The sequence below is a fragment of the Ostrea edulis genome, chromosome 6 (assembly GCF_947568905.1).
Source record: "Ostrea edulis chromosome 6, xbOstEdul1.1, whole genome shotgun sequence".
Taxonomy (NCBI): Eukaryota; Metazoa; Mollusca; class Bivalvia; order Ostreida; family Ostreidae; genus Ostrea; species Ostrea edulis.
The window spans coordinates 75,343,350-75,363,836 of NC_079169.1; the positions used below are offsets into that span (position 1 = coordinate 75,343,350).

The following is a 20,487-nucleotide window of genomic DNA, read 5'->3' on the forward strand; positions in this document are numbered from 1 at the left end:
TTGTAGTATTTAAAAGATACATCAGCTCATACATTTAGAATTTCTTATTTTTGACTCGAATCAAGTGAGAGGGGTCGTAATATATATATTCCAGAGAAAAAAAGACTGCAAAATTGTGCACTTAAATGATCTTTTACCCCGTATAATTCTTTGGGGTCATGAGATAACATGACAAACTTTATAGAAAAAATGTTCCCTGTCCAATTCTGAACAAAATTATATGTCACATGCCTACCTAAAATGGTGATACATGCAGATGTAACTCAATTTAAAAATATTGTCATTTAGTCTTCGAAATGTGCTGGTACTGCATAGTATGGATGAGAAAGCATAAGCAGGAACATAGACATTATCAACTGCACATGTGCATTGAGGGGAAAAAATGGAAAAAGATTCTCAACGTCAATGTGACCAATGTCACTGTTGTATATGAATCAAAAATAATGACCATTACGTTGAAGTACCAGTAGGAAAGTGAACATACGTTTGTACACGGAAAAAGCCATAAACACTCGTTTTTGATCCTCTCATTAAATGATAATGAAGTATTGTACAAAATTTCAAGGCTATGGAATAAGCCATATAGGAAAAGCATTCACAGGTTATTTTACACTCTCCATTCATCATAGATCCACTATAACATAAGGATAACAAATGCACATCTGCAAATGGCAATGAAGTAATTGTACAAAGTTCTAAGTTAATCAGAGGCCATATAGGAGAAGTGTTCACAAACTATTTTACATCCTCCATCCCTCTTAGATCCACTATAACTTTTAGGAAAATAATTGGATCCTCACGTCCCGATATTATGCACATCAACAAATGGCAATGAAGTATTGTACACAGTTTCAAATCTATCTGATAAGCCATAGAGGAGGAGAAGCATTCACAAGATTTTGTGACAGACCGATGGGAAGTACAAAAACAATATGTCTCCCCCTGGAAGTGAGGAGACATAATAATACCATACTGATTTAACTTGAAGAAGAGGGATTTTGTTACCTCTTTCATCAAATTCGTAAAGAATTTCTGGTTGGTAGGTTTTTATTACTGTAACTGCTTCATCAATACAAACCCAAAATAGTAAACAGTACCAGTGCATGGTAAGGGGGGGGGGGGGGGGGGGCTAGATTTACAGTATAAAACTACATTTGTAATACCTTACTTGAATTGTGACCTTGACCTTCCACCTTTTCATCTCAAAACCAAAAGAAGTCTTTCTTATGTTATGGAGATTTATCACAATGAGTGTTGGAGAAAACTAAATCATCTGGAAACCATTTCATGTAAGATATGATTTTTTATCTTGGTCTTTGATCTTTTGACTTCAAATTCAAAAGGGTCTTCTTCAAGCCATGGGAAGTTATTGTATAAAATTTCATTCAAATAGCTAAAGGACTTTCAGGGATATTGTCTGGAAATGAAAGTGTCACAGACAGAATGAAAGACAGACGGACAAGCAGACCCAAATTAATGTCACTAAAAGCAAGGGACAAAAGAAATTACTCCACTGATCTTTAAAGGAAAACAATTATGTGTCTTAAAGCATCTAAAAAAAATTGTTTTGTATCAATGAATTGTCAATTATGCCAATGTTTTCATACAATTTTCAAAAATTGGAATCTACAACACTGGAGCCAACCTAGTTGACCATTGTTTAAGTGTTCATGAAATGAAGACAAACAATTTCAGGTATAGCATATAATGGTGACATGTTACAGAGATTTGGAAACTGGACTAGAACATGTAAAAGAAATCAAACCAGTTTTGTGCAGAAGCTTAACTATTTTTAAGTCATTATCATTTGTCACAATTCAAAATAGTTTAAATAAATTGTAAAAATATTGAAATTTTTGCCATTCTAATTCGTTGTCATTTAAAGAAGTTTACACTAGAACTTAATAAACTGTAAAAATAACACGAACAGTAAGCACCTGCAACTTTAGGCATTCACTAATCTGAGAGAATTTTACCATCAGGACAAAAGTTGACCAACTTTTAAGACAGAAATATCGATGGTAGAAAACAGGTTCTGGTCACATGACTTGCTATATAGCAGCTTCCATACTAGGACCTATACAGACTTCCTCGTTATTTCTGAAGAGACAGTAGATTTCAACATTTGTCATTTGTTACCCCACACTGGTCACAGCATAGAATGTGGTTTTAATCTTTCTTTCATTCATAGTTATAATTTCCTCGGATCAGTATCTGACAAATGCTGTCATTTGTCTATGATTTAATAATGATAGTATAACAGATTTATACACTGAACAATGCAAAGATGTAAATCAACTTCATTTTTAAAATTGCACCTGGCACATGATTTGAACAAAATGAAACCGTGCAATTATGGTATAATTCCCTTCTGCATACTGATACATGTACATAATTTTCCTTTAACAATAATTTTCCTTAAAATCCTATATTCATAGAATGAGACGAAAAAGTTTTCATTTACACAAAATTATCTCTCTTAGCAAGGAGACATTGCATCATGATTAAAAATGAAAATCACACAACAAAACATTGGATTTTGTAACAAAAACAACATACATGTAAGATCACATAAATCTTACAACCATCTAAACTGTGTTCTTACAAATGTCAAACAATCATATCAAACATTGTTTTCATCACTTCAATAAATACATTGATTTGGTTCTGTTTGTCAGACAATGAATAAAAGTATCTAAGGGGAAAAAAATCATAGTTAAATAAATGCTATATGCCAATTCACAGATCTCTTATACTGGTCCCTTGACCATCAGATTTCAGAGACAAAACAAGTTATTCTCGCTGAAGAAAAGTATCATACGATTTTAATAAAATGTTTTGAATTGTGTGTGTATATACTACTATACTAACGGGTGTTGTTGGAATCTAGCGCTTTATATATATATATATATATATATATTCACTCATTTACAGTAATTTAATTAACTCCCTTCATCCAGTAACTTCAACTTCCAGTAACTTCAACATCATAGTTCATAAAACATGTTTTTTCACTAGATCAGCTTTTGTATCCCATTTGCACACCTAAGTGAATAACGAAATATCTGAGGCGAACAAGAGTTTTGGAATAGAGATTTCTTGGAAAAATTGCATTTTTTTTCAAAGGTTTTCCCCAATAATGACAATACCATCTGGGGAAAAGGACCTTGAATTCTGATTTGTTCCCATATACCCATAGATTCTGCATGTATACCAAATTTGGTTAAATTTGTTTGTATAGTGTAGGCACAACAATAGACCGAGATGGATCACAATAGATCACATGATAAACTCATGTTTCTGAGAGGGAAAGTCTGCAATTTTACAACAATGTCCCTATGTATAGTAAAAACATTCAGTATTTTCCAAGTATACAGGCCTTGATCATCTAGTTAGTAATCTATAATGTAATGTTAAATCTCCACTCTGTTTCCAAATGAAATGTTTCACTGTCCGTAGATCCATATTAGCGTCAAGAACCTAAAATACAACAAGCAAGTTTGTTATAAATATATTTCTAAAAATGCTTACAGATGAAAGTTTAGGTTGTTTCATACAAATTAGAAAATTTATGACTACTGTGTCTGTTGCATTACTATGGAATGAAACAGCGTGCATTAGATAGACCTCCTAACTACTGTAAAAGTGATTATTTACGTGTGTGGAAAATTTACACAAATTACGCAGCCACGTAATAAGCGTGTAAATTTCCCCCACACCTATACTATTAGTTATGAATATTTGATATAATATATTCAGTTACCGCATATTTCCCCCCCATGTGTAATGTTGGACATGGAAAAACGCGTATTTAACCCCCAGCATAAATAACCACTTTTATAGGCTAGATTATGTACCTGATCATTGCACAAAAGCTCCACTTTTTCTGCTGCAATAGAACTGACATCATGGTGCTCTTTTTCATGGTCACCACCTTCATTTGATTGGTGCCCATTCTCAGTTCCCTGCCCCAGCACCCTCTCATACACATGCTCAATAACCTTCTTGACCTGTATCATGTCACTTGCTGATAAACGATCCCTGAATAAAATATACATATTGGAAAATGCAATAAACTACAAAATTCTCAGTTTCTTACAAATCATATTAAGGATTATCAACAAGAAGAATTTTCACCAGAGATCAATCTAACTTTTTAATAATTTTTCATTTGTCTACATCTTAATGATCATATTAAGGACTGTCAAAAAAAACCATTTTTGTCAGAGGTTTTTAAAACAATTCTTACTTTTTAATCATTTTGATGCCTGTGCTAGGATGAGGTTGAAGAAAGAATGCTATCTTGTTTGATTTAGGTGCATTCCTCTGAAAAATAAATGAAATGCTATCTTTCTTTCTGTGAATGTTTTGTTTAAAGACGACTTTTTCCTGTAGTAATCAGAATGGTGACAAAAACGTACATGAACGACAACCTCTACTGCCCAGGATGGCACCAGTTCATTGAGATAATTTTGTTCCGTTTCACCAGCTGCATCTCGACAAAGAAATCGATACAAGGCTCGTCCATCTGATTCACTGTTAACACATTCATCGCTCAAGAAATGTCAAAAATTCAATACAGTGCAGATACAAAATTCATTATCAAACAATATGAAAAAACAGAAAATGCCAAAGCCATAAATATATCAAAACCCTTAAGCTAAATTGATCATTTAAAAGTCAGAATTCTAGACAAATTCCATTAGAAAATCGAACAAATCATTACACCACTCAAATGCTACTGAAAGCAATTTAATAGTTATTTCAAAAGAAGAAAAGATTTCATCCAAACATTAACACAATGAAGTGACTACAGTGCTTTTCTTTTGCCTTATCATAGACATAAAGGAGATGGCTAAAATTCCACTGTGCAAGTTATTTCCCTTCAAACAAAGTGGTAAATGTATATATACCAAAATATCACAGGTGTGTGGTCAGGTACAGAGAACAGCTGAGTGTCAGCTCCATCCATCATGCCATCTGAAACATACACCCATACCCAATACAAGTACAGCATGGTGTCAAACAGGATGTTGTCTATACACTGAACACGATGTTAAAATAAACCTGTGCAAAGCCTACCTTGATTTTCATACATGTGGGTCTTCGGCCAGTGTTCCAACAGTGCTTGTAAAAGTTGTTGACCTATATTTACTGCAGATGAAATATAAAATCATCATTGATTACATTTATATATCAATATTGGTTTATCAAACTTCCATTAAATCCCCTCCCTGCTGATGAATTATCAAATTTTGTAACTAATTTGTCATTCAATCTCCCCTTACTGAAAATCAGTCATATTTTTATAACCCTGAGTGTGCCTTATGAGTATGGAGTACCAAATTAACATAAACTCATATAATTGAAGATATCTTCAATTATTTGAAGATATTATCAATTCAATTATTGCTCTCTTTAATTGAATTAATGTGCACATTAAATCAATTATTGCTCTCATCAAATGAATTAATGCGCACTTCAATTCAATTGTTGCTCTCATCAATTGAATTAATGCGCGCATCAAATGAATTGATGAAAGCAATGATAGATTTGATGCGCGCATTAATTCAATTATTGCTCTCTTGAATTCAATTGATGAGAGCATCAATTTCGTAGAAATATTGCTCGCAATAATTAATTTAGAGCTCGGTATAAACAATTTGATGATCTCTTTAATTCAATTGAAGATATCTTTAATTATTTTCAATGCTTTTGTATAAGGAATTAATGCGCGCATCAATTATTTTAAAGAGAGCAACAATTCAATTAAAGAGATCATTAATTCAATTGTGGATATCTTGAATTGAAGATATCTTTAATTATATAGTTGCTCTCTCTAAAAGAATTATTCACTTCAGATAAATTAAAGATTTCATTAATTCAATTGAAGAGAGCAATAAATGAATTAATGCGCACATGAAATCAATTATTGCTCTCATCAAATGAATTAATGCGCTCATCAATTCAATTGTTGCTCTCATCAATTGATTTAATGCGCGCATCATACCAATTATTGCTCTCTTCAATTGAATTGTAGCTTACATCAATTCAATTGTTGATATCATTAATCATTTGAAGAGATCATTAATTCAATTAAAGTGCGTATCAATTCAGCTGATGAATTAATGCTTTCATCAATTCAATTAATGTGCGCAATAATTCAGAATTGAAGATACCATTAATTATTTGAAGAGATCTTTAACTAAATTGTTGTGCACATCAAATGAATTGATGATATCTTCAAATAATTGAAGATATCTTCAATTATTTGAGTTTATGTTAATTTGCCGCTCCATATATGAGGTGCATCAGAAAGACACATTTTCATGAATGATTTTTTGACACTACATATCTATACAAAAATATTGAAGAGAATCTTTTTTTGCGACAAAAAGAATTTATGTGAAGATACAGTTCTTGTTAACAAAAACTGATTGATAGCAATTTGTTCTTCCAATTTTTATCCACCTCATTTGCTAAGAGTTTATCAAAACTCATAATCAATTTTGCTCTAAGAGTTATTCAATCCTCTATCAATATCCATCCCCTCTATTGATATCCAATCCTCTACTGATATCCATCCCTCAATTGATATCCATCCATCTATTAATATCCATCCCCTTTATTGATATCCATCCCGCTACTGATATCCATCCCCTCTATTGATATCCATCCCCTCTATTGATATATTTCCCCTCTATTGATATCCAACCCCTCTACTAATAGCCATCCCTCTATTGATATCCATCCCCTCTATTGATATCCATCCCCTTTACTGATAGGCATACCTCTATTGATATCCATCCCCTCTACTGATAGCCATCCCTCTACTGATAGCCATCCCTCTATTTATATCCATCCCCTTTATTGATATCCATCCCCTTTATTAATATCCATCCCCTCCACTGATATCCATCCCCTCTACTGATATCCAATACCTCTACTGATATCCATTCCCTTTATTGATATTCATCAATTCCATATCACCTTTCATATCAATCTCTATTGATACAGGTCTAACCACTCTGTTAATATTCAATCCCTCTATCGATATCCATCCCCTTTATTAATATCCAATGCATCTGCTGATATTAATTTTGCTCTTACATTTGCTATCTACTCCCTCTGCTGATATCAATTTTCCTCTTACATTTGCTATCTACTCCCTCTGCTGATATTAATTTTCCTCTTACATTTGCTATCTACTCCCTCTGCTGATATTAATTTTCCTCTTACATTTGTTATCTACTCCCTCTGCTAATATTAATTTTCCTCTTACATTTGCTATCTACTCCCTCTGCTAATATTAATTTTCCTCTTACATTTGCTATCTACTCCCTCTGCTGATATTAATTTTGCTCTTACATTTGTTATCTACTCCCTCTGCTGATGGTTTTATGCCCAGCTCCTTTGCTGATACCCAGGCAGAAAAACAGTCGGATTCATCCAGGTGAATGGTTAGTAACTGCAAGGGAACAAGATACGTTTGTTACACACTACACTCTGTAAAATTTGCTTTCCATTCCTTTACCAATGCTAAAACTTTGGGGTAATCTAATTAAAATCAGACTTCTTAGATCTGCACCGTACACTCTGCACAGAGCACACGGTGCGGATGAAAGAAGTCTGATTTTAGATTGAACTTCAAGGACCCTCATTGCTGATAACTTGTGTAACTTAAACAATGAAATGTGTTTTTGTTGTTATTGATGATAATTAGCATGGCAAGCTTAAAGTAAGAGCACAAGACTGAACAAAGTTTAGTGTGATTGGGGAGAGTACATGTACATATAACCCGTCCGTGCACATTGTACACTGATGACATACGATGTAGCTCCCTAGGAAGGCATACAGAAAATCATGTATAAAAATGTATATAAAACAATGAATTTCGCATTACAATCATACGAAATTGTTCTGGAGTGGGGGATTATTAATGAAGAAATGTAGTTTCAATATTGGTACACGAATTTTATATAGCCTTGACCTGGGACTTGAATTTTATATAGCCTTGACCTGGGACTTGAATTTTACATAACCTTGACCTGGGACTTGAACCCCTGATCCATGGGCAATGAATTTCCCACTTTACCTACTGTACACACCCAGTTTGTTAGTCAGATGTTCTAGGTTACCAAAAGGTAACGAAAAAGTTTGTTTTAAAGATTGCACCATTTTTTTTTTTAAAGTTTAAAACCATCCCTAACACCACAATGGAAATTAATAATTTTTGTCCTTTTATTAAGCATCAATTTTGATGACAATTGACCTTTTGGTTTCTGAGAACTTGAATATGTTCAAACATTAACGTACAGAGACCGACAGAAAATGAACACAAACGTGACCAAAATGATTTCAGCAATTTAAAAATGAACCAAATGTGAAGAAGTACCAGTAGCTTACCCCGGTTTTCAGATCCACAGTGAACCAGTTTGGTACATAAACCATCTTAAACCTTTTCTTTATCTCCTCCTCAAAGTTCACTTTACCTAGATTTTCCACCTGCCTAGCCTGAAAATATTCAAGTACATACTGGACACATGAAGTCCTACTCTTCATCTTGGAAATGGAAAAACAACCAAAAAACTGTCATATGAAAATAAATTTCAAAACTCCATATGTTACAGCTTATTTTAGAAAAAGAGTTACTGTATCTTAAATAAATTAACCTAAATCCTTCCATTTTAATGATTTTAAGTGGAGCCATGACTGAGTACAGAGATATTGGTTGACCACTTACACACAGTACATTCCACACTGCTACATGGTCGTCTGTATCTTTGGTGAGTATGTGACACTTATCATTTAAAACATAATACTGTCGAATGCTAGGTCCACCTGTCAAAAAACATCAAATTCAAACTTTATTTCATGATGAGTAACAAACGAGTTCTTGAGCTCATATCAGCTTGGATATTGGGGCAGAAGGGAGGGGGTTCTAATTGGTGTGGAACGAAAAAGGAGAAACCCACATATCCAAGTGGATGAGCTGCATATCCTCTCACAACCGCCAATCATGAGGATTGAACTCAAGTTTTCAGTGGTATTAAGAAGCAAGTGCTTATTGGACACCAAAAAAAAAAAAAAAACAGAAAGAAAGTTGAAAACAAAATCCCTATAAATAAATAACTAGCAAAATAAGAATGGAAGATTATCTCAGCATTTTCATTCTAAGAAAACATACTCAACATGATGAGAAATTGTGTATTACATTTAAAGTTTTCATTTACAGGCAAATGTGATGGGCTGGCTAATAGTGAACAATATACATAGGCCTCTTATATTTTGTCAAAAGAAAGTGACATACTTAACATACTTCTTGATATACACTGTACATGCATTTCATGGGATAATCTGTCTCTATGTACACACTGTACATGCCTTTAATGGTATAATCTATGTACACACTGTACATGCCTTTAATGGTATAATCTATGTACACACTGTACATGCCTTTAATGGTATAATCTATGTACACACTGTACATGCCTTTAATGGTATAATCTATGTACACACTGTACATGCCTTTAATGGTATAATCTATGTACACACTGTACATGCCTTTAATGGTATAATCTATGTACACACTGTACATGCCTTTAATGGTATAATCTATGTACACACTGTACAATCTGTGTGTATACATGTGGGACTCCAAAGTGCAATGGGACTCCAAAGTGCGATGGTCTGCGCAAAACCCCGATGTGACACGCCAAAGTGCAATGGTCCACACTCATGCGCCAAAGTGCGATGGTCTGAAACGCCAAAGTGCAATGTGACACGCCGAAATCCATTGCTTTGTAAACGACAGAGTGTTTTGGTACAGACTGAACCAACCGTGTGTTGTTTCACCAAAATATCAGTGCAAAATCCATGCACAAAAAATAAGAATAAGAACTTATTTCATTACCATTTAGTTGTTGTGTTCTTAAAAACAAAATTTTCCAACACGAAATCGTTTAGAATGTTTTGTATTATAACATACCCCCAGGAATGTAATATGTGTACGTCAAAGTAATAAATGATCATGAATTAAAGAATGCTTGGGCGAAGTAGAGAGTTCGACAACAAATGTACTTTGCCGATCTTACTATCCTCAACAGTGTAAACCTTGCCGTTATTATCGTCCATGTTGCATTTCTTTGGTTTTATTTTGAAAGACGTTAAGAATGACGTCAAAACGACGTGCTGTTCAAAAAGTTACTGAATTCCACAACATCGGCCTTTGACGTGACCATCGCACTTTGGGGTCTGTAACATTAACAAACCATCACACTTTAGAGTCTTTCATATATACTGTATAACTTTGCTGTATATGTCTTTAATGGTATAATCTGTGTACACACTGTACAATCTGTGTTTATATACTGTACATACCTTTAATGGTATAATCTGGCTGTGTGTATGCTGTACGAACCTTTAATGGTATAATCTGACTGTGTGTATGCTGTACGAACCTTTAATGGTATAATCTGGCTGTGTGTATGCTGTACATACCTTTATAGTATAATCTGGCTGTGTGTATGCTGTACGAACCTTTAATGGTATAATCTGGCTGTGTGTATGCTGTACGAACCTTTAATGGTATAATCTGGCTGTGTGTATGCTGTACGAACCTTTAATGTATAATCTGGCTGTGTGTATGCTGTACGAACCTTTAATGTATAATCTGGCTGTGTGTATGCTGTACGAACCTTTAATGTATAATCTGGCTGTGTGTATGCTGTACGAACCTTTATAGTATAATCTGGCTGTGTGTATGCTGTACGAACCTTTAATGGTATAATCTGGCTGTGTGTATGCTGTATGAACCTTTATAGTATAATCTGACTGTGTGTATGCTGTACGAACCTTTAATGGTATAATCTGGCTGTGTGTATGCTGTACATACCTTTATAGTATAATCTGGCTGTGTGTATGCTGTACATACCTTTATAGTATAATCTGGCTGTGTGTATGCTGTACATACCTTAATAGTATAATCTGGCTGTGTGTATGCTGTACGAACCTTTATAGTATAATCTGACTGTGTGTATGCTGTACGAACCTTTAATGGTATAATCTGGCTGTGTGTATGCTGTACGAACCTTCAATGGCATAATCTGGCTGTGTGTATGCTGTACGAACCTTTATAGTATAATCTGGCTGTGGGTATGCTGTACATACCTTTATAGTATAATCTGGCTGTGTGTATGCTGTACATACCTTTATAGTATAATCTGGCTGTGTGTATGCTGTACATACCTTTATAGTATAATCTGGCTGTGTGTATGCTGTACATACCTTTATAGTATAATCTGGCTGTGTGTATGCTGTACGAACCTTTATAGTATAATCTGACTGTGTGTATGCTGTACGAACCTTTATAGTATAATCTGACTGTGTGTATGCTGTACGAACCTTTAATGGTATAATCTAGCTGTGTGTATGCTGTACGAACCTTTAATGGCATAATCTGGCTGTGTGTATGCTGTACATACCTTTATAGTATAATCTGGCTGTGTGTATGCTGTACGAACCTTTATAGTATAATCTGACTGTGTGTATGCTGTACGAACCTTTAATGGTATAATCTGGCTGTGTGTATGCTGTACGAACCTTCAATGGCATAATCTGGCTGTGTGTATGCTGTACGAACCTTTATAGTATAATCTGGCTGTGGGTATGCTGTACATACCTTTATAGTATAATCTGGCTGTGTGTATGCTGTACGAACCTTTATAGTATAATCTGACTGTGTGTATGCTGTACGAACCTTTAATGGTATAATCTAGCTGTGTGTATGCTGTACGAACCTTTAATGGCATAATCTGGCTGTGTGTATGCTGTACGAACCTTTATAGTATAATCTGACTGTGTGTATGCTGTACGAACCTTTATAGTATAATCTGACTGTGTGTATGCTGTACGAACCTTTAATGGCATAATCTGGCTGTGTGTATGCTGTACGAACCTTTATAGTATAATCTGGCTGTGTGTATGCTGTACATACCTTTATAGTATAATCTGGCTGTGTGTATGCTGTACATACCTTTATAGTATAATCTGGCTGTGTGTATGCTGTACATACCTTTATAGTATAATCTGGCTGTGTGTATGCTGTACGAACCTTTATAGTATAATCTGACTGTGTGTATGCTGTACGAACCTTTAATGGTATAATCTAGCTGTGTGTATGCTGTACGAACCTTTAATGGCATAATCTGGCTGTGTGTATGCTGTACGAACCTTTATAGTATAATCTGGTTGTGTGTATGCTGTACGAACCTTTAATGGTATAATCTGGTTGTGTGTATGCTGTACGAACCTTTAATGGTATAATCTGGTTGTGTGTATGCTGTACGAACCTTTATAGTATAATCTGGTTGTGTGTATGCTGTACGAACCTTTAATGGTATAATCTGGCTGTGTGTATGCTGTACGAACCTTTAATGGTATAATCTGGTTGTGTGTATGCTGTACGAACCTTTAATGGTATAATCTGGTTGTGTGTATGCTGTACGAACCTTTAATGGTATAATCTGGTTGTGTGTATGCTGTACGAACCTTTAATGGTATAATCTGGTTGTGTGTATGCTGTACGAACCTTTAATGGTATAATCTGGTTGTGTGTATGCTGTACGAACCTTTAATGGTATAATCTGGCTGTGTGTATGCTGTACGAACCTTTAATGGCATAATCTGGCTGTGTGTATGCTGTACGAACCTTTAATGGCATAATCTGGTTGTGTGTATGCTGTACGAACCTTTAATGGTATAATCTGGTTGTGTGTATGCTGTACGAACCTTTAATGGTATAATCTGGTTGTGTGTATGCTGGCTTGATGTTGTCGTTGTCATAGTCTCCCGACATTCTGTTCTGAACTTTCTGTAGTGACTAAGAAAGATACAGAGAGAAAAAAAACATCAAAATTTATGAAATATGATGTAAACATACCGGTACTTTTGTTTACCTTTATCTAAACAAATTGTATTTCTGAATGTCCATGTAGTGATTTATTCCATTCCCACTAAAATCATCATCTACAAATTCTACATAACCTTTTAGTCTTTATCCAAGCATTAGGATTCAGTGAATTCATGTCCCTGAGTTGAGTTATATTTATCTGATTTGTGATTTTGAAAGGGGAAACATTTCCTGAGAACTCCTCATACTAAATCACAGATATCATCTTAAAATATCATCCACAGACCATTTATTATCTGTTGTGAACTAGTGACCTTCACATTTATTACTTTATGTGGACTGGTGACCTTCACATTTATTATATTGTGTGAACTAGTGACATTCACATTTATTACTTTATGTGAACTAGTGACCTTCACATTTATTATTTTATATGAACTGGTGACTTTCACATTTGGATCTCAAAAGAAATGGGTAAAACTTCTTCATATGAAGTTTCATTACTACAGCTCTGACAAATAGTGTTTGAGAAATTATCAAGAAACCATTTCTTACAAAAATGTGACATTCACCTTTAGCTCAAAAAGTCATGGAGGTCATCCTTCTGTCATGTAAACTTTTCATGACATGTTTCATTGCTGAAGTTCAAATGGTATAGCAATATCATCCAGAAACCAAGCATGACAGAAAGATAGTCTGAATTATACCCCCAGGAACATACAAACTGTGTAAGCTGTTCTCATAAATTTCTCTGACCACATGAGTGTATGTAATGTATGAAAACATACCCAATTCTTTATACACGAATCTGTTGTGGAGACCCATAAAGAGGCATTGTCTGTATTTCCTTGTGTCAATTCCAACTGTAATAAGATAAAAGATTTAAAGTTCATGTGATAAATTTCAACTTGTGAGAAAATAATTTTCTATATCAATTTCAGATTCATGCTTTTAAAAAATTTTGAACCATATATGTCAGAGCGATATAATTACCACGCAACAAAGTTGCAGTGTTCAAAATTGGTTTAAAACTTGGTATAGACGAGATGACATAGACCTCATCAAATTGACATAGACCACAACATTGAAAAATAAAAATAACACAAATTCAAAACATTGTTATTTACTTCTAATGTACTAGTTTAGAGGCATATTTTCTTTCCATTAATTTCCATAACAATGTCCTCCTTTTCTCATAACATTTATCAGACGTTGACTTTTGGGATAACTATTGCTTTAAACCTAGAAAATCGGCATAGACAATTTGGTCTATCTCAATTACAATTGGCATAGACTGGTGTCATTTGACAAAGATTCGGTCTAAGGTTAATTTCAAACATTTAAGACTTTATATTGCTGTTTCACTCTGACAAGTGAAGTGATGATAAATCCCACTGGTACACTCTACAACTCTTACTAAGGTAACCCTTACAGTTATGTTAGCTAAATTTCAATTTAAGACGTCATGTTTGATTGAGATATTGAACAGAAAATGTCAATTGTTAGAAATTTTTCAAAGTCCAAGTGCCTCAATTCTTTAAAAAATAATTTGACTGGAACCAAATATGAAATTAAGCTGCATATTTTCATGATATATCTACAGTGCATATCCCAAATTTCAATTCAAAATGTCAATGTATGGCAGAGATAATGAATGGAAACTGAATTGCTTGAAATTTTTTAGGTCCAAGGGGCATACATGTACATGCAACTCTGTCAAAACATTTTTGACCTGAACCATATACAACCTTGATCTATATATTCCTTAATATATCTATATCCTAAACTTCAATTCAAAATGTCCATGTATAACTGAGATGATGAGGAGAAACTATAAATTATTTGAAATTTTGTATGTCTAAGGGGCACAACTCTGTCAAAAATTATTCAACCACAACCAAGTAAGTATCTATACACTATACACCAATTTTAGGTTGAATATGCACGACAGTGTAGCTCGCCAAGAGGCAAGCCTCTACTTATCCTATCCCCTTGGTTTGAATGTTTAAAGTTTTTGAAAAGTAAGTTAAAGTCCAAGTTAAAGATCACAGTGTAAAATGTTTCAGAAACATGTATGCACATATACAGTCCTTTCTCAAAATAAAAGACTTGTTAATCGTTATTCCTGAGAATTGTTAATCTTAATTCCTGGGAATTGTTAATCGTAATCCCTGAGATTCATTAATCGTAATTCCTGAGAAGAATTGCTAATTGTAATCTGTTTATTATAAAGCTAAAATGCACCTTTGTGAAAATATTCTCCTTGTGTATAAATTGACAAAGCCAACCTTGAAAAAATAAATTCTCAAGACATTTCTAGATCAGTAGTACTCAAGGACATAATCATACCTTCAGGATGGGTGCTTTTTCCTCACAAATAAGTGTTCGGTAATCAGGATTGCGTATGTCTGTGGCCCAGATTCGCCTGTCTCGACCGCCCGAGTACACCGTGGTGAACGCTTCATTGGCCTGTAATGCCCATACTCCCTCATTATGGACTCGGAAAGTTGCCACACATCTCTGTTGCCCTAATGACCAGAGACGAATCGTTCCATCAGAACTACCTGATAAACACTGAAAAATAACAAAAGGTTATAACTTAGATTCTCAGTTTTGAATATATCTGTTCACTATCATGGTAAGAAATTAACCAGCAATATTTTGACAATAACACTAGCAAATTTCAAAGTCTTTAAAATACTGACACAACAACATAATAATCGGTTAACCAGTGGCTATCGAAATGTGACTCTATCCAGTCTGAAACTAACAAAATTCTACAGGAAAATGTGTACATGTGCATTTCAAATAGAAATGTTTACCTGTGTTCCATCTCTGTTCAATACAAGGGCTTTGACATTATCAGTGTGTCCTTTCAGTTTCATTATTTTTTGACATGTCCTTGGGTCCCAAACTCTCAGTGCTTTTTCTGTTGAACCAGAGACAATGACGGTCCCTGGAGGATTCATAGCTAAACTGTAGATGGAGTGCTTGTTCTCGTGGAGATTTGAGGCTATAACAAAGATTTGTGGATTTCTTTATCAGTGTACTGCATACAAAGAACTATCTTACAACCGCAGTTTGCATGAGTCTTCAACCGCCATGGTATCAACATTCACAATTGCTAACACAAAAATTTACATCATAAAAGAAACATATAAAATTATGTTATATCAATAATACTGTACAAATCTTATTAAGTCATTATGTGTGAGTAACTAATATTTGCTTTAATTTACATAAAATTAAATTGTTCAAGCTATAGTGCTTGTGATTTTATGTTCTCACAAATGACACTAGATATTGATTTGTGAAATGAAGTACTCATGCAATAAAAGGAATCTAGCAAATACAATGTAGAAGAATTCATACAACACTAAGCAAGCAGTACGTGTAGTACTTTGACAAGCAACAAAACACAAAATTACACCAATTCTTTACTGTAAAATGTCTACACTTTTGTAACTTTGTCAAAATATCTTGAGAAATCCCATTTTAAGCTGTGCCAAATGATGTTGTTATGACAATATACTCCTAATCATATTAAATTCAGATGTTTGTGTTGAACTATATGCTAGAACTACATCAAAGATATTTTTTTCAAATTTCAAAGCATTTCTAATTTTTGACCAACCTATATGATATAACATGATTTATACAGTTGAAGAAACCCAAACCATCATATAAATTGGTCAAAAATGAGAGACTACAGTGAGACCCCACTTTCATACTTGTGACGGTGTTGTTGGAGGTGGTGAGAGCGGTCAGGGTGTTGACGTCCCACAGAAATATTGCACTGTCTAAACCCGCTGAGGCTGCCTGTTCTTTGTCCTTCGCATAAGCCAGACATTTGACATAGTCCTGCAGAAAAATTAGAATGAACAGCAAGAAACTCCCATTAGAAAGGCTACATAAATTTGTTTTATCATTGAGATTGTATCACAATTTAGGGCTGAAACGATACGCCCCCTTCACAATACAATGCATATTGCAATACTTATGCCACAATTCAATACTTTCAATACGATACAATTTACAGAAGAAACCAATAATAACATTGAAGAAAGAAGTTGATTACCAAAATTCAAAATCATAATTTTAAAAGCAAAATGTTTCCAAACTGAAAGATGCCTGTTTGCTGTAGTTTAAACTGATAAAGTTTATTATTATTTTCATCAACCTCAAGGCAAACAACAGTTTGAACATTATTTGACGCTAATTTGTCACTCATGCAGGTAGAAATAATATGTACAGGCCGAGCCTGATGTACATGTACATGTATTTTACTGAACCTGTTTGTAATAAATGTATCGAACCGAAAATCGAGGCAATGAATCGAACATTGAATCGAGTGTTTATATCAAACAGTATCGATATTTTGTTGAATCGTTTCAGCCCTATATACTCATTATACCTTATACAGTCTTATGTCATATAATTAAACCACTAGCCAATGTTCCATGCTACCATATCTTTTTGAACTAGACTGGTAGAAGTTGTTTTGAAATAAATGACAAATAGTCTGTAAACAATGCTGCAATAGCATATTACAAGATCATCACTAACTGCTGCAAGTTTTGTTTTTTAAATTTCCAAAAATAGATAAATATCTATGTTATGAGTAAATATACATAGGATTTCCTCATAGCCAACCTCCATCCTCACCCCTGACATCACACTCCACAGCCAAATTTCTCACTTTCAGTAGAATGAACTGAACTCATGACAAGTGAATTTTTAAATGAAATAAAGATTGACTTATTTCTGCTCTCTGGAACATTTAATCTATAGGGTTGAAGTGCTCTCCTTGGGTCTAATTCTTTTCATCAATCACAAAAAGAAGAGTAATTCAACAGATTATATGTGAATACTAAATAGAAAATTCTGTTATATTGTAATTTCGGTGTTTCCATAGATTTACTCAGAAAATCAAATTAATTAAGGATAGTGAAATCCTACTCTATAGCCAGTTTTACAAGAAGGAATTCTAGTCTGAGCCAGTTTTATGGAGGGAAATATTTTAGGGGGAATTTTACTCTAAACTGAATGAATACACTTTGTGTATCAAAGTAGGAGATATTGTTTTAGATACTGTTAAATTGGCCAAACTTCTTGGTGTACAAATAGATGAATGTCTAACCTGGTCTGTACACATTGATTCTTTATGCAAGAAACTTTCACAGAAAATAGGCATTTTATGTCGTCTGCAAACTTTTATGTCAAATGCAGCATTATTAAAAATTTATAACACTGTTATATTTCCTCATTTTAACTATTGTTGCACAGTTTGGTGCTCAGCCAAAAACAGGGTTTTTATTGACAGACTTTTTAAGTTACAGAAAAGGGCAGCCAGAATTATATTGAAGGTGAAAGTAACTCAGACTTCTACAGCTGATATTTTTAGTGTTCTTAAATGGATGTCTGTTCATGATTATTTTGTATATAGAAAACTAGTGCTTGCTTTTAAGGTTCTTAATAACATGACACCAGAATATATGAACGTTTTTAATTTTGTCAGCCAAGTTAGTTCCAGAACAACAAGAAGTAGCGATAGTGGCATTTTATATTTACCAAAAGTTCGAACTGAATATTATAAACGGTCTTTTAAGGTATCCTCCACAATTTTATGGAATCAGTTGCCCAAGTCTGTCAGAAGCTGTGGTTCTATTACATCTTTTAAATCAGCATATTTGCAGCATTATTTCTCAAATAAGTGATATATAGATATGATGTATATATATATATATATATATGTGTATATGTTTATTTTTCCCCCCAATGATATCGTGTGTGTATTTTATGTATATATTTTATATTATGTTATCTATTTTTCTATTCTCTCATTTATCTGTCTGTGAATATGTTTTATACAGGACCACAATGTAAACTAGTCATTTGCACTAATTGTGCTATCCTGTCTAAATAAAAGAATTTATTATTATTATTATAATAATAACTAAAGGTCAAATAATGTCTCTCTCATATTTATCCCCACTGCAGTTGGATTTACTCTCCAGAGCTCAAATTATGGCCCGATGGTCTGAGGCCAGTAAATTATGGATTTGGGGTTACCCGGTAGTGCTTCATAAAGAGCATGTGTCCTTGAGGCTAGTTAATTTGAATACTTATCAAATTCCTCAACGATTGGGCAAATTTAGATATGTGTGCATTCCGATACAAGAACAGACGACACCAACTATTGTAAAAGTTTACATCAGAAACAAGACCTCAAACTAATTTTCAATTATTCTCCTTTAATATAAGTAAAAACAAGACTTTACTTCTTTTTCTTAAAATTTATGAAGATCGTTTCTTTTCTTCACTTTATATTTGCTAGTACTTAATATGTTAGTTGAACAATAAATATCTTTGAAATCAACAATTATCTATGACAGTGGTTCATTTATGGAATTTAGGCCAGTCTTTTCATATCCCCTGGTCCAAAGGGCCAGAAAAAGTAACATAGCCCAAGTGACCTCTGAATGAATATAATTATTTCTAGCCCTGCTTTACCTTCACTTCCTCCCTTTGCTCTTACTGTTCGTTACACTTTATTATTCTCACTGCAGTTAAACTTTTTGTCCCTGTTACAATTTTCTCCTCTACATACACTTTTCATCATTGTAGCTAAGAGTAGCTCTCATTACACATTTTTTTTCTATTGCAGATAGACTTACATTGTGTGTTCGAAGAGTTGACATACAAAATCCCCTGTGTGCATTCCATACTTTTACTGTGGTGTCACTGGATGCAGATATCACTATTAAAAAAATTAAATAAATTTCAGGAATAAAAAAATTAAAATTCCTTGAACTATATATATATATATATATATATATATATATATCCCTAGTGTGTTTGGAATGTCAGAACCAATATTTGAGTTTTAGTTAGGGTATCAGTACACATACATTTATTGCTCACAATAAATACATGTATATTGCTACATACATGTATATGATACAAGGGAAGTGAACCATCTTAAATGAAATGCAGGGAACCTGGAAAGTTCTATCATAAATATTTCTTTTTGCAAATTTGCATGACTAGTAAATTTATGCAAAAAATAATCATAACACCCATTGGAACTACAGAACATACAAAATTACATGATGGAATTTTTTCCCCTGAATTATATTTGATAGCATTGTCTGTATCTAAATAAGCAGTAAAACTTAATTTATAGTGAATACTAGGGAATTTTCAATACGTTACTTTTAACTGAGGCCATGGAATGTGATTTTAAAGTCATTTAAGCACTATATGTAATTTTGATACTTCACAGCTATACATATATGTTCATTTAATATTCACCAAAGGATGAAAACACTGGAAAAAATAACAACTGAGCAAAAATACCAGAGTGTAATGTATATTGTTCATTTTCCTTGGGTAACATGATCTGTCCAACAACCACCGGTAACTATTCTTCATTTGTTTACCCAAACAGTTTACCCAGAATTAAAAAGAATTGTCCCCTTGCAATAGAGTTAGTAACACAATGGTGCATGCGTGTGTGGATAACTGGCCTCATTGTGTGTGTTATGCTGATATAAAATGCCAAAGATAAATTTGCC

The 20,487-nt window shown here is 33.8% G+C and overlaps 1 protein-coding gene across 2 annotated transcripts in view; it reads right to left on the bottom strand.

Moving 5' to 3' along the window:
* Nucleotides 1–2,225: 2,225 nt before the first annotated feature.
* LOC125646147 (WD repeat-containing protein 48-like) overlaps nucleotides 2,226–20,487 on the bottom strand; it is a 20,732-nt gene continuing 2,470 nt past the window's right edge. For both annotated transcript variants that reach the window (XM_056140789.1, XM_056140790.1), the window contains exons 4-18: nucleotides 19,588–19,670; nucleotides 16,642–16,771; nucleotides 15,733–15,923; nucleotides 15,260–15,484; nucleotides 13,699–13,773; nucleotides 12,790–12,880; nucleotides 8,744–8,841; nucleotides 8,407–8,514; nucleotides 7,369–7,468; nucleotides 5,083–5,154; nucleotides 4,914–4,980; nucleotides 4,422–4,536; nucleotides 4,250–4,326; nucleotides 3,858–4,041; nucleotides 2,226–3,480 (exon numbers count right to left, since the gene is read on the bottom strand). In XM_056140789.1, the coding sequence (XP_055996764.1) occupies nucleotides 3,385–3,480; nucleotides 3,858–4,041; nucleotides 4,250–4,326; nucleotides 4,422–4,536; nucleotides 4,914–4,980; nucleotides 5,083–5,154; nucleotides 7,369–7,468; nucleotides 8,407–8,514; nucleotides 8,744–8,841; nucleotides 12,790–12,880; nucleotides 13,699–13,773; nucleotides 15,260–15,484; nucleotides 15,733–15,923; nucleotides 16,642–16,771; nucleotides 19,588–19,670 (1,712 nt within the window). In that variant the 3' untranslated portion in view covers nucleotides 2,226–3,384. The remainder of the gene's footprint in view (nucleotides 3,481–3,857; nucleotides 4,042–4,249; nucleotides 4,327–4,421; nucleotides 4,537–4,913; nucleotides 4,981–5,082; nucleotides 5,155–7,368; nucleotides 7,469–8,406; nucleotides 8,515–8,743; nucleotides 8,842–12,789; nucleotides 12,881–13,698; nucleotides 13,774–15,259; nucleotides 15,485–15,732; nucleotides 15,924–16,641; nucleotides 16,772–19,587; nucleotides 19,671–20,487) is intronic.